This window comes from Mytilus californianus, unplaced genomic scaffold (genome assembly GCF_021869535.1).
Source record: "Mytilus californianus isolate M0D057914Y unplaced genomic scaffold, xbMytCali1.0.p SCAF_4, whole genome shotgun sequence".
NCBI lineage: Eukaryota > Metazoa > Mollusca > Bivalvia > Mytilida > Mytilidae > Mytilus > Mytilus californianus.
Genome location: NW_026262690.1, coordinates 13842439 through 13857709, shown reverse-complemented (window position 1 = coordinate 13857709; position 15271 = coordinate 13842439). Strand labels below are relative to the sequence as shown.

The window sequence follows — 15271 nt, the reverse complement described above, 5'->3', positions numbered from 1 at the left end:
ATTGTCGTACATCTAAACAATTCAGTTGCTTCTTGCTTCATGCAATTACTATACTATTTATATTGTAACTAGTACTGGACAGTGATTTCTAATGTTTATCTAGATTGATTAGTGAGTTTCATTTTACATTAAAAATGAGCCGTAGGGCGTTGTTATACCTTAACGTTTAAGAAAAGAATATCCCACTTCAATGTGATTGGTAAAATAGGATACAACTCCTGGAAATCTTTGCAGAAAATTGATATTTTATGACGGTATGTAAGTCAGATAATGCATATTTTAAGGTGTTTCTTGTCGTATAGCACCCCTAGGTATGTTATACGACAAGAAACACCTTAAATATGCATTATCTATAACATTATGCATATCAAAACTAAATCAGTATTGATCCCAGACACGAGATTGGCATGACAGCTAATTCTGGGAGAACTTTTAAGTGGTATTTCGGACAAATGAAAACCTAAACAAGGTAACTTGATTTTGTGTCCATTATGGCAGTTTAAAAATTTCTTAAGCAAGTACAAAGTTTGTAGTTTTTTCTTACAGACAAGTAAAATATAAAGTTTATGTTGAACCTTTTTTTTGTTGCAAATTTTTTGGTGAGGAGCTGTATACCTGATGAAGAACACTACAGTAATATATGCTGTGTACACAAAAATATTATTTGTTTTTTATAACTGATATTTTTTATTGATATTTCAAACTTGTTTTGTTATAGAGTAAAGATGGACAAAGACAGTGTTTGGATGTTTGGACCGTTGATAGCAAAGTTACCAAGTCAGGTTCAAGGTCGCATTTTGAAATTAGCAGCACAGGTGTTGGAGACTGGGAATAATGTCATAAATAAAGGAAAATTTGACAAGGAGAGAAATCTAAAGAGGTGAATATGGATTTTTTATGAACTGTTTTTTTCTACTGTGTTCTCTAATATTCCTTCAAGTCTAATTTTTTACCTCTTCATTTTTTGAGTGAAAAAAATTTAATTTGAAATTATGTAATTTTTCTTCATTTGCTAAATTTGATTGTCAGATTTGAAGTGAGCCGGCATAGTTTGAGTTATAGGAAAGTACAGAAGTATGCTGATTTAGTAATAAATTAAAGGATAAATCAGACTTTTGTTTATTTATTTGTACTCTTGTTTTCCGAATTCTGTCCATGGTTCATTTTTGGGGTATTTCACACATCTTTTTTACTAATTGATTATATTTTACCATTACATTTTGCACTGTCGACATTACAGTAAGATTAGTAATTCATAGAGCAAAAGCCAATTGCTGTCTCTGGAGTGATTGTTGGTGTTCATAAATCAGGACTTATCCCTATGTATGATGGTGCTCTGGATTTAGGAGGATCATATTCTCACTATATAACAACATAAACATGACAACAGCCTAGAAAAGAAGGATCACGAATTTCTTCATGTCAGTTAATGCTACAGTTTGTGATGTTGCTGAAAATCTTTAATTTGATCTTTATATATCTAATTAGAGGCTCCTAACCATACAACTTCCATCTGGTAACTTGCATACATACAGAAGAGGAAGTTATTTGATGATTTACTAGACCATTCATTATTTAATAATAGTTTGCTACATCCATGTGAACAAAAAAATTGGCATTGATTTGATTGATATTTAAGTAATAAATAAATACAATGAAATAATGACCATGAAGTCAAGTTGACCAAAATATGAAATATTGTAAACAAGTCTCAGAAAATAATTAGTACATGTATGTGTGAGTATTTTAAAGAAATATGTAAAGTTGGATAATATTTATGTTTTAAAAGAATGAAAAAAAGTGATCTCTAAATACTTTTATTCAAACTAAAAAACTATAAAAGTTTTTGTGTGTTATGACCTGTTCCTTTTTTTTCTCAGTGCATGTCATGATCTGAATTTTCACTTCCAGAGGCTGACAGGCAAGGAAATAGCTATATTGATATTTGATTAAATTTGAAATGATGAAGATGGGAGTGATAATTTTGTTTCTACATTTGGTATAATCATTATTTTTATGCCCCCCTGTAGGCAACAGGGGCATTAAGTGTTACCCTTGACTGTCATTGTGTCTGTCTTTCCTTTCGTCTTTTTGTCCTTCCATCCATCCCATTTTCGTTTCCGCACTCTTACTTAAGTTTGCCTCATGCAAATTTTATGAAACTCATAAACAATGCTAAGAACCAAAACTAGCAGACAGAGTTCGAATTTGGGCAGTGATTCACTTACCATTCTAGAGTTATGCCCATTTTTAACTTGGAAAATTGTAAAGCTTGAGCGGAAGCATTCGTGTCCTCAGGCACATTCTTCTTTTATTTTTTCCACTATTGTAATAGAATTGTTATTGTCTGAAATTTAGGTTCAATTATGATATTTATGTATAGAAAGGGGTAAAAAAATCCAATCAAATTTAACATTTTCTATTTGGATTGTGACTGTTGAAAAATAGAAATTTAAGTAGCCTTAAGGATAACTTTTAGGAAGGATTTAGGGTGACAAAATAGTCACTAGTGTGCTGCCTATAGTGTGTCAAAAGGATTATTTCAGTAAGAAATTGTTAACTATAATACAAGATAATAAGAAAAAAATATAAATGCTCTACTAATAAACATTCTTGTCTGTCTGTAGTGGTCATAGCAGACGTCGTGTTACTCCTTTTCCAGAAAGGTGAAAGTTTAAAATCTCATTCTTTGTCAATTTTGCATAAATTTGGAAAAAAAAGAAGCAAATATAGATACTGACGAAAAATGAGATGTGCAAGAAAGAAAACACAAAGACAAACAATTAGGAACAAATTAATGTTAGATATTGACTTGGTACAGACTCATACATAAAAATTTTCTTAGAGCAAAAAATTTTAAGAACAATAAAAAAAAAATTAAGTTTCTGATTTTATTTAAATCTTTTAATTATATAATGTAAATTTATTTAATTTCTTAGATCACAGTTTTCATGGTTAGACATTTAGTAAGTATAAAAATAAGGAGATGTGGTATGATTGCCAATGAGACCATTATCCACCAGAGACCAACGTTCATTAAGATGTAAACAACTATAGGGCACCAGATGGTCTATAAAACCCATACAGTGTAGTAAGCTTTAAAAGTTTACAGGATAAAAAAATGGGAAACAACTCAAAAGAGAAATCAAAAGCCAGATTTATGCTAAAAATAAAAGGAATCAATAATTACACATAGCAATAAAAACCAACCCCTGAATTACAGGCCCTTTAATTGGGACTGTCACATAAAGAATAATGCATGGTTAAACATGTTTGTGATCCCATAACCATCTCCTAACCTGGGACAGTAGTGAAACAGTACACAAATAGAACAAATTGTAAAAATCAGTGGAAAAGAAGCTAGACTTAAGATTAATAGTAAGGACAAAAGACATAAAGTATGGACCAAAGAGTACTCACAGTTACTAAAAGTTGGTTCAAAGCCCAGTTTCAATAAATGAAAAACCCATGTTTTCCCAGACTGAAATATTAATCAATACATGTTTAATGGATTTAGTATAAAGACAATATAAACAATCTGGGAAAAGCATGACATTTTGCAATTTAAAAAATACAAGAATCCACAGGTTGAAGACAGCAACAAATGCTTTCTCGTGTAACAAACTATTGAAAATAAAATGGTAGTAATGGTAAAGGCAATATTCAATGAGCTTTCTACAATGGTAAATTGATAACCTTTAAGAATAGGTTTACTAGGGACAAATAAATTTACATGAATGGTATCCAAATCTATGAGCCTTATAAACTACATCACATTTATAAAAAGGATTTGATATCCTGTTATAAATTAGTTATTCACAGTTACAGTCAAACTTCCAAACAAAATATTTGTATCCATGCATGAAAGAATTAAGTAAACAGATCTCTGAAAGAATTTAGTAAACAGATCCCTGAAAGAATAAAGTAAACAGATCCCTGAAAGAATTTAGTAAACAGATCCCTGAAATAATTAAGTAAACAGATCCCTGAAAGAATTAAGTAAACAGATCCCTGAAAGAATTAAGTAAACAGATCCCTGAATCAATAATTTAGTATAAGATCCCTGAAAGAATTAAGTAAACATATCCCTGAAAGAATTAAGTAAACAGATCCCTGAAAGAATTAAGTAAACAGATCCCTGAAAGAATTAAGTAAACAGATCTCTGAAAGAATTAAGTAAACAGATCCCTGAAAGAATTTAGTAAACAGATCCCTGAATCAATAATTTAGTAGTTATATACAGACATTGACGTAGCCAACAAGCTGGCAAATAAATTTCACCATAAGAAGGAGCTATAGGAACATCACCATAAAAAAAAGCAAGAAAAAGTAGGGAATGAAAATCTGTCTCTTTTGTCAGAAATTTTAGTATTGAGTTTCCCTTGTGAAATGAAATATTCAAATCAAGAAAAGGAAAATGACCATGTGTTCCTATTCATATAAGATTTTTTTAGAGTCAGTTCCCTGGGGTAAATAAACACATTTTGTAAGTTGAGAATTCTTGATTATTTAAAGCAAAAATATCATCAAGGTAATGGTAAGTTTCATTATATTTTTCCATTAAATGTGATTTAGAAATATGTTGGCTACTAAAGTTTGAGCCTATGTCAGCGATGCTAACACAATATTTTCCTCAAAACATGAAATATTACCTTATGCATGTGAAATTTAGGTACATGTATATAGACTAGTCAATAATATTCAGTTCAATTTAGGAAATGTAATTGTAGAGATTTGGTTCATGATGACACAAATATCATGCATGAGACAAGGTTCTGTTAAGTGATCAATGCTAGCTTTGGGTTAATTACATACAAATTTTGCAGGTAATATTGATTGATTGTTGCTTGTTAAATGTCCAGTGTCAAATAGTTCATGTATATTCAGTATGATTACAGGTAAGATATATATAAACAACTGAATAATTATGAATTGCTTTAAATAAAAAATGCATTCTTTAATTTTTAATACCTGTATATATTTTTTTATAATTTCAGTAAATCCCTATTAGGACACCAGCCTTTCTTGTCACTAGTACTGACCTGTTTAAAGGGACAAGATGAACAGAGAGAAGGACTTTTATGTTCATTACTTCACCAACAGTTCATCAATAATTGTAAAGATGCATTGGTTTGTACCTGTTTAAGAAATATGAATATTGTGTTGACACTTTGGTGATGATGGATTAAATTGGAGTTAATGTCCAGTGGCAACTATTTCTTACATATCAGGAAGAGAACATGTTAATGTAATATGAATATTAACCCTGCTTTGTACTAAATTGACACAATGAGCCAGATTTTGAATATGCAACTGCACAAGGTAACAGTTCGCAGGAAGACATATTACCCTACCCAGACAAATTATTTTGACTTAAAGCTAACCAGTCTTCACTATTCAGGGAGGCAGCAAATACCAATTTTTAAGTCTTAGTATGACTCTATTGGTGATCAAATAAAAACCTCCTGCTCTTGATGCATGTATACTACCATAAGTTGACACTTCATCTGTCTAACTGTAGAACAAGATAATTGATTAAAAGATGAATTATGACTGTGGGTTCCTTTATTTTTTTGTGGGTACCAATATTTGTGGATTGAGGATAAAATGTTATTTGTGGTTTTGTCAAAGTCTACATACTAGCCTATAGAAAATTTCTACTTTTCATTTGTGTATCACTTTTAGCCATAAATCCATGAAAATTGGTATGGAATAATTATTAATCCACAGTATATGGTTGTTTTAATTAGGATTGGTCATAGTTCATACAGAGAAATTTAAAGTTATGATTATTCTTTAATCTAAGATGCACTAAAAATTGGGTAATCTGATTGTCAAAGAAAGAGGCGCACAACTTTATTTCTACCAGAAGGGCCTATGTAAAATAGATTGGTTTCTATAAGGTTGCCATTGCGAAGTGGCATATTAGATATTTGTTTTCAATCTTCTTTGGAAGCACATTGAAAGTTCTTGTTTGACAGTGGGAAACCCCAGAACTGAATACAAAATGTGAACATAACTTATACTTAATTTTCATTTTAGGATAAAACTCCTGATGAATTCAAAGAAAGGCAGAACATACACGAGGCTTTACAATTACGACTTTCCTTGGTAAGTGGCATCAGAACATACACAAGGCTTTACAATTACGACTTTCCTTGGTAAGTGGCATCAGAACATACACAAGGCTTTACAATTACGACTTTCCTTGGTAAGTGGCATCAGAAAATACGTGAGGCTTTACAATTATCACTTTCCTTGGTAAGTGGCATCAGAACATACATGAGACTTTACAATTATGACTTCCCTTGGTGAGTGGCATCAGAACTTACTTGAGGCTTTACAATTACGACTTTCTTTGGTAAGTGGCATCAGAAAATACATGAGGCTTTACAATTATGACTTTCCTTGGTAAGTGGCATCAGAACATACATGAGACTTTACAATTATGACTTCCCTTGGTGAGTGGCATCAGAACATACTTGAGGCTTTACAATTACAACTTTCCTTGGTAAGTGGTATCAGAACATACTTGAGGTTTTACAATTATGACTTTCCTTGGTGAGTGGCATCAGAACATACTTGTGGCTTTACAATTACAACTTTCCTTCGTGGGTGGTATCAGAACATACTTGAGGCTTTACAATTATGACTTCCCTTGGTAAGTGGCACCAGAACATACACGAGGCTTTACAATTACAACTTTTCTTGGTGAGTGGTATCAGAACATACACAAGGCTTTACAATTACAACTTTCCTTGGTAAGTGGCACCAGAAAATACACAAGGCTTTACAATTACAACTTTCCTTGGTGAGTGGTATCAGAACACACATGAGGCTTTACAATTACGACTTTCCTTTGTTAGTGGCATCAGAAAATACACAAGGCTTTACAATTATGACTTTCCTTGGTAAGTGGCATCAGAACATTCATGAGGCTTTACAATTACGACTTTCCTTGGTAAGTGGCATCAGAAGATACATGAGGCTGTACAATTACGACTTTTCTTGGTGGCATCTTATTTTCCTTTCATAGAGAAAAGATACCAAGGGAGTAATTAAAAACCAAGAAAAACTCAATTTTATGGGGAATAAACACAAAACACTGCACTTAAAAGTAAGGATTGAGCAACGTGAACCCCACCAAAAACCAGGGGTGAACTTAGGTGCTCATGTATAAATGCATTTGTGCTAATATGGGACTATGCCAATCAGACTTTTGTGCGGTTAATTTACCAATTTCTAAAATGATACATGTTTTTAGTTTTGTTTATATTCTATTCAATTTTATTGGGAACTAACCCCAATTCCTCACAAAAGTACTTATTTGTCATGCTTGGAAAATTATGACTTATAATTCTATTGATTTATGAGTTTGAAATCATATAATACATAAATGACCTGTCACCTGCTTATTAATTTTTCTGAATGTAAATATAATTGTAGGTGGGTGGTATGTTTGATACAATCCAAAGAAACAACTCTAATACAACAGATTGGACATTTTTGTTACTACAACTGGTTACTAGTGGTATCGTAGACTCTCAATCTAACAGGTAAGTAGTAAAGTACTACAACTGGTCACTACTTATTGGAGTTATTGCCCTTTATTGATGATTTTTAACATTTTTTTGCATTTTTGCCAAATATCTTACAAAAATCTTCTCCTCTGAAACTACTGGGTGAAATTTTACCAAACTTGGCCACAATCATTATTGGTATATACTGTTTGAAAAATGTCCGATGACCCGGCCTGCCAACCAAGATGGCCAACATGGCTATAAAATAGAAGATAGGGCCTGGGATTATCTTTAAAACCATTATGAATAGAGAAAATCTAACAGGGTCATGAATGTTGAGATCTACCTGCTGTCCATTTACACCAACACTGTCAGACGACTTGTAGGAGTTATTGCCCTTAAATATCAAATTTTATCAATTTTTTATGGTTTTAAAAATTATGATAGTTAAAAAGAAACTTTTGTTAGGCAAAATTGTTTGCAATTCAAGATCTACAAATAAGTTAACATGTCTGAAAATCGTCAAAAGATCTTTTTTTTAATTATTACTCTTTAATGACGATTTTTACCAATTTTTGTGTTTTTGCCTGACAACATAAAAAACTATAAAAGATAGATTGAAACTTTAAAAAAGAAAAATTATCAGCAGGACAAGATCTACAAATAAGTCAACATGATCGAAATCTTCAGTTGACTCCTTATTGAAGTTATTGCCCTTTCATGATGATTTTTGTCTCGCCTGCGACGAAAGTCGCGGAAAGCAAGACATAGGGATTGCTTTTCCAGCAAAGGTGTCAACAATTGTTAAGTTTTCTGCTTATGCTAGTTTGATAGGAACAACTTGTGATAGATCATTGATAATTTGTATGAAGATGCATTACTACCAGTACATATCAGTTTGACAACAGTTTTTAGTCCCTGTCCCCTAGGCCATGGTCCAGTGACTTTGAATTAAATATCCATTTTGGATGTTAAGTTTTCTGCACAAGTTAGTTTCATAGGAACTACTTGTGATAATTCAATGACATTTTCTATAAAGTTGCATTACTATCGGTACATATCAGTTTGACGACTAATTCAAGGCCCTGCCCCCTAGGTCATGGTCCAGTGACTTTCAATCAATTAACAATTTTCAATGTTAAGTTTTCTGATTGAATTAGTTTGATAGGAACTACTTACAATAGACAATATTTTCTATACAGTTACATTGCTGTCTGTACATCTCAGTTTGTCAACCATTTCAAGGCCCTACCCACTAGTTGGTCCAGCCATTTTTAATTAATTAGCAATGTTGCTGTCCATCAGATTGTCTTTTTCTGAATTTTATGCGGACAGGCAAGACATATCTCTGTGTCAACAGTTTATTATAAAAAAGTAGCCATTGTTGAAGATGCAGGTGAGGGACACAGGTTCTTAATAGCCTTAGTCTAGTTGCTAATTTTTATGATTAAAAAGAAATAGGGCAATGCATCACTGAGAGAGTGACACAACTACACATAAAACACAATGAGATGTGTAGTCTTCAACAATTGACAAGTATAGCATATGCCAACAACACATAAAACACAATGAGATGTGTAGTCTTCAACAATTGACAAGTGTCTATAGCATATGCCAACTACACATAAAACACCATGTGATGTGTAGTCTTCAACAATAGACAAGTGTCTGTAGCATATGCCAACTACACATAAAACGCCATGAGATGTGTAGTCTTCAACAATAGACAAGTGCCTGTAGCATATGCCAACTACACATAAAACACCATGAGATGTGTAGTCTTCAACAATTGACTAAGTGTCTGTAGCGCACATAAAACACCATGAGATGTGTAGTCTTCAACAATTGACAAGTGTCTATAGCATATGCCAACTGCACATAAAACACCTTAAGATGTGTAATCTTCAACAATGGACAAGTGTCTATAGCATATGCCAACTGCACATAAAACACCATGAGATGTGTAGTCTTCAACAATGGACAAGTGTCTATAGCATATGCCAACTGCACATAAAACACCATGAGATGTGTAGTCTTCAACAATGGACAAGTGTCTATAGCATATGCCAACTACACATAAAACACCATGAGATGTGTAGTCTTCAACAATGGACAAGTGTCTATAGCATATGCCAACTGCACATAAAAAAAAAGGTCTTGAGGTCTTTATGCCCCTGCCGCTAGGCGTCGGGGCCATTTAGTGTTACCCTTGTCCGTCCGTCCAGAAATGGGTTTCCGTTCTCCAACTTAAGTTTGCCAACCAAATGTTTTAAAACTTATACACAATGCTTATTACCACCAAACACAGATCAAGTTCAAAATTGGGTGGCATCACTTTTACCGTTCATGAGTTATGCCCCTTTATAGACATAGAAATTGCTGAATTTTTCTTTTCCGTTCTCTAACTTTAGTTTACCTCAGCCAAATGTTATAAAACATATACACAATACTTATTACCACAAAACGCAGATCAAGTTTGAAATTGGGTGGCGTCACTTTTACCGTTCATGAGTTATGCCCCTTTATAAACATAAAAATTGCTGAATTTTTTGTCTCCGTTCTCTAACTTTAGTTTGCCTCAACCAAATATTATAAAACTTATACACAATGCTTATTACCACAAAACACAGAAATTGGGTGTCGTCACTTTTACTGTACTTGAGTCCCCCTTTATAAATGGAAAAATTGCTACATCTGTCGTTTCCGTTCTCTAACTTTAGTTTGCCTCAATCAAATTTATACACTGCTTATAATCACAAAAGACGGTCTTAATAATGTGAATCCTGCATCTGTATGTGGAAGTTGACTCATGCATATTTACAAGCGGGGGCATCTGTGGCCCATAGACACATACACCATTTATTTCAAAAGAGAATTTTCCATACAATGTGTGAAACTCTTAATCATCTTTTAAAAAAAAGTAAATACAAGTGGGGAATTAATTCTTAACCTCAAACAGCAAATATAATGACATATTCAATTTTTGATTGCAGTGAATTATTTACTAACATTTTGGATATGTTGTGTGTACTGATACATGGAACTCTTGTTAATGATGGAATGGAAAAAGGAGAAGAAAATACGAAGGCCTACACAACATTGATCAAAAAGCTGAGGGTAAGTTAACAAATGATCAGAAAATTGAAATTAAGTGAGGAAAAAATAACATTCATTCTACATACATTCTGTCACTTGTTTTTATTTTGCGGTCGTATATTAGTATGACGTTGGCGGCGTCGTCGTCATCCGGCGTCATCCGAAGACACATTGGTTTTCGCACTTTAACTTTAGTTTAAGTGAATGGATCTCTATGAAATTATACCATAAGGTTCAATACCACAAGAGGAAGGTTGGGATTGATTTTGGGGGTTATGGTACTAACAGTTAAGGAATTAGGGGCCAAAAATAAGCATTTTTGTAACTTCCAGACATAACTTGTGTGTTAGTGTATGGATCTCTCTGACATTGTACCACAAGGTTCCATATCACAAAGGGAATGCTGGGATTGATCTTGGGGGTAATTGCCTCAAAATATTAGGAATTAGGGGCAAAAAACAAGCATTTTTCTAGTTTCATGACAACAACTTGTGTGTAAGTGTATGGATCTTTCTGAAATTGTACTACAAGGTTCCATATCACAAAGGGAAAGCTGGAATTGAGTTTGGGGGTAATTGCCCAAAACGTTTAGGAATAAGGGGCCAAAAATAAGCATTTTTCTAGTTTCCAGACAATAACTTGTGTTCAAGTGTATGGATCTCTCTGAAATTGTACCACAAGGTTCCATATCACACAGGGAATGCTGGGATTGATTTTGGGGGTAATTGCCTCAAAATATTAGGAATTAGGGGCCAAAAAAGGGGCAAAAAACAAGCATTTTTCTAGTTTCATGACAATAACTTGTGTGTAAGTGTATGGATCTTTCTGAAATTGTACTACTGGTACAAGGTTCCATATCACAAAGGGAAAGCTGGAATTGAGTTTGGGGGTAATTGCCCAAAACGTTTAGGAATAAGGGGCCAAAAATAAGCATTTTTCTAGTTTCCAGACAATAACTTGTGTTCAAGTGTATTGATCTCTCTGAAATTGTACTGCAAGGTACCATACCATAAAGGGAAGGCTGGGATTAATTTTGGGGGTAATTGCTTCAAAATTTAAGGAATTAGGGGCCAAAAAAGGGGCAAAAAACAAGCATTTTTCTAGTTTCAGGACAATAACTTATGTGTAAGTGTATGGATCTTTCTGAAATTGTACTACAAGGTTCCATATCACAAAGGGAAAGCTGGGTTTGAGTTTGGGGGTAATTGCCATAAACGTTTAGGAATTAGGGGCCAAAAAAGGGCCAAAAAACAATCATTTTTCTAGTTTCCAGACAATAACTTGTGTTCAAGTGTATGGATCTCTCTGAAATTGTACTGCAGGAACCATACCACAAAGGGAAGGCTGGAATTGAGTTTGGGGGTGATGAATCATAAGGGGATTCAAAACATTTGGGGAGGGGGGGATTTTTTTTTCTTTAAAATTTTCCATTTTAAATTGGTTATTTCTGATTTATATATAAAAGCAAATAATAATGATATGGTTTGAAAAGGTAAATTAAAATTTTTTAAGTTCGAAGACCACATTCATTCTGTGTCAGAAACCTGTGCTGTGTCAAATATTTAATCACAATCCAAATTCAGTGCTGTATCAAGCTTGAATGTTGTGTCCATACTTGCCCCAACTGTTCAGGGTTCGACCTCTGCGGTCGTATCAAGCTGCACCCAGCGGAGCATTTTATTTTAATGGCAACGAGTTAATCATTTTTACATTGTACACTATGAAAAGTCACTATTGAAAAACAAAATTATTCATGTGCTATGTCACTTTTTTGCATGAATTTTTAAAGAATCTGGATTTGTTTCTAATTCTATTTATTCACTTTGCAGAAAGAGTTCAGTGACAAATTACAGTCGGAGTCATTAGACAAAATCAGACAGTTACTTCCCCTTCCTAAGCGATATTATGAAGTTATTGTTTGTGAACCCCATGGCACACAAGTTGATAGTAAAGGCAATAAATATGATGGATTTGGCAAAAAACAGGTTAGTTATTGGTTTGTTCATACAGGTAAAAATGTTATAAAACCTTGGTTTGTGTAAAACTTTGATCATTTCATAAGGGATTATCATTGAAGATATAGAAGAATGTCATATTATACTCCCACTCCCATCCATTCAGCCAACAGATATTTTTGTCACCATGTTTTCAGAAACCGCTCCACAGAATGGCTTCATATTTGGCCAACACTTTGGCAGTAATGAGTTTTTATGTGTGAGCACTTTTTAGAACTGTCAATACCTACTTCCTGTTTGCTGATACTTTGAATTTTTTCAATATGTCCAATAAACTTAAAAGTTTTTCATCACACATTTCTCCAATACTATTGAACAAAATGACTCCATATTTTGTGAGTAGCTAGTGATGAGTTGTAACATGTGTAGTATTTTTTTATGTGTTGGACACCCACTTCCTGTTAACTTTGAATTATGAGAGGGGTATGCATAGCACGACATTGCATGCTTTCTTGTAGTTCAGAATGTTTGGTAATGATTTTCAACAGCAAGGTTCCAAAATAATTTATAAATACTAACAGACATTTGCTAAAGAAGTATTACTAAACCAGAAAAAATATTTCTGTACTTGATTTTGAGATATCAGGATGTAAAAGAAATTGTGGGAAATAGGAATTCTCTTATTTTTTCATATATTTTGTATAGAGATGTGTCAAAAGAAAACTAACAACTGTTTGAACCATAGCTTGCCTGTTGCAAGGTAATATTTCTGTCCCTATCCAACATCCCCTCATTCTCTAGTTCACTCATTCATCCTGGATGACCAACTTTCCAATCATTCAATTGTAATTTTTGTTCATTTTTTCCTCGTCCTGAATATAAATGAAATATTTGCCACTGAATGTTAAACAAACAACCATTAATTTATGTTTTCACAAAAATAAAAACTAATTTTCTTTCAATATTTTAGGGATTTCAAGTATCAAAGAAGGAGAGGATCAGTCCGTGGGAAGTTATAGAGGGATTTAAATATCCACCACCTTTATCATGGACATTCTTTGGTGCCGTTAGGTTAGAGAAGAAACCGCTGAAATATGAGGAACAACACAGGTAATATTCTAATGAGTAACACTGCTGTTTACTATCTCACCCATGTTACCAAAACATTGATAGGCATTGAGATGAAAGTTGCTGTGTAAAATCAATGTCACATTGCCTATGAAAACATTACAATTTTTAAATGAATCGGGCTATATGTTTTTGAAATAAAAAAAATGGGTATGGACTTAATTTGTTTAGAATAGCACTCATAATAAAGACTGTATGTAAATGGTTTTATCATCTCATTTCATTCATGATAAAGACCAAAATGAAGTGAAATAAGTCCTTTTGTTGGGGCTTTTTGTAGAATTGTGTTTTATGACTCCTATCATTCAACCATCTCTTCTGCTACTATTGATTTGAGTTAACTTTAATTAGAAAGTTTCCCTTCATCATTTATAGACATTCAGAGGTCACCATATGGTCTCAAATGATGGACAAATGACCAGGCCATTGTACTCTACATCTTGACCGTGAATAAACTCAACAGTGATGATTATGATGGATTGTTGTTTAATGTCCAGTGGCAAATATTACATGCATATTAAACAAGAACATGTTAATATGAAATGAATAGGAATCTTGCTTTGTATTAGAACCCCTTTTTTATACGACCGCAAAAAAATTTTTGTGGTCGTATATTGGTATGACGTTGGCGTCGTCGTCGTCCGGCGTCGTCGTCGTCGTCCGGCGTCTCTGGCGTCGTCCGAAGACACATTGGTTTTCGCACTCTAACTTTAGTTTAAGTGAATGGATCTTTATGAAATTTTACCACAAGGTTCAATACCACAAAAGGAAGGTTGGGATTGATTTTGGGGGTTATGGTAATAACAGTAAAGGAATTAGGGGCCAAAAAGGGGCCAAAAATAAGCATTTTTGTAACTTCCTGACATAACTTGTGTGTTAGTGTATGGATCTCTCTGACATTGTACCACAAGGTTCCATATCACTAAAGGAATGCTGGGATTGATTTTGGGGGTAATTGCCTCCAAATTTTAGGAATTAGGGGCCAAAAAAGGGGCAAAAAACAAGCATTTTTCTAGTTTCATGACAATAACTTGTGTGTAAGTGTATGGATCTTTCTGAAATTGTACTACAAGGTTCCATATCACAAAGGGAAAGCTGGGTTTGAGTTTGGGGGTAATTGCCCTAAACGTTTAGGAATTTGGGGCCAAAAAGGGGCCAAAAATAAGCATTTTTTCTAGTTTCCAGACAATAACTTGTGTTCAAGTGTATGGATCTCTCTGAAATTGTACTGCAAGGTACCATACCACAAAGGGAAGGCTGGGATTGAGTTTGGGGGTGATGAATCATAATGGGGGTTCAAAAAATTTTGGGGGGGGATTTATTTTTTTTTTTCCTTTTTTTTCTTTTTTTCCTTTTTTGTTTCTTTTAAAATTTTCCATTTTAAGTTGGTTATTTCTGATTTATATTTAAAATCAAATAATAATGATATGGTAGGAGATACACACCAAACAGGATGTGTAAATTATTATATAATAAGTATTGTGCAATAGCAAGAAATTTTCAATTGCACAGTATTGCACAATAGCAAGAAATCTTCAATTGCACAGTATTGCGCAATAGCAAGAAATCTTC

The 15271-nt window shown here is 33.4% G+C and overlaps 1 protein-coding gene across 50 annotated transcripts in view; it reads left to right on the top strand.

Annotated features, from left to right (window-relative positions):
• The window catches only part of LOC127737498 (mediator of RNA polymerase II transcription subunit 12-like protein), a 78011-nt gene that overhangs the window by 47603 nt on the left and 15137 nt on the right, over positions 1 to 15271 (top strand). For all 50 annotated transcript variants that reach the window (XM_052248285.1, XM_052248284.1, XM_052248282.1 and 47 more), the window contains exons 29-35: positions 719 to 880; positions 4998 to 5130; positions 6043 to 6111; positions 7447 to 7556; positions 10514 to 10637; positions 12446 to 12601; positions 13542 to 13681. In XM_052248285.1, the coding sequence (XP_052104245.1) occupies positions 719 to 880; positions 4998 to 5130; positions 6043 to 6111; positions 7447 to 7556; positions 10514 to 10637; positions 12446 to 12601; positions 13542 to 13681 (894 nt within the window). The remainder of the gene's footprint in view (positions 1 to 718; positions 881 to 4997; positions 5131 to 6042; positions 6112 to 7446; positions 7557 to 10513; positions 10638 to 12445; positions 12602 to 13541; positions 13682 to 15271) is intronic.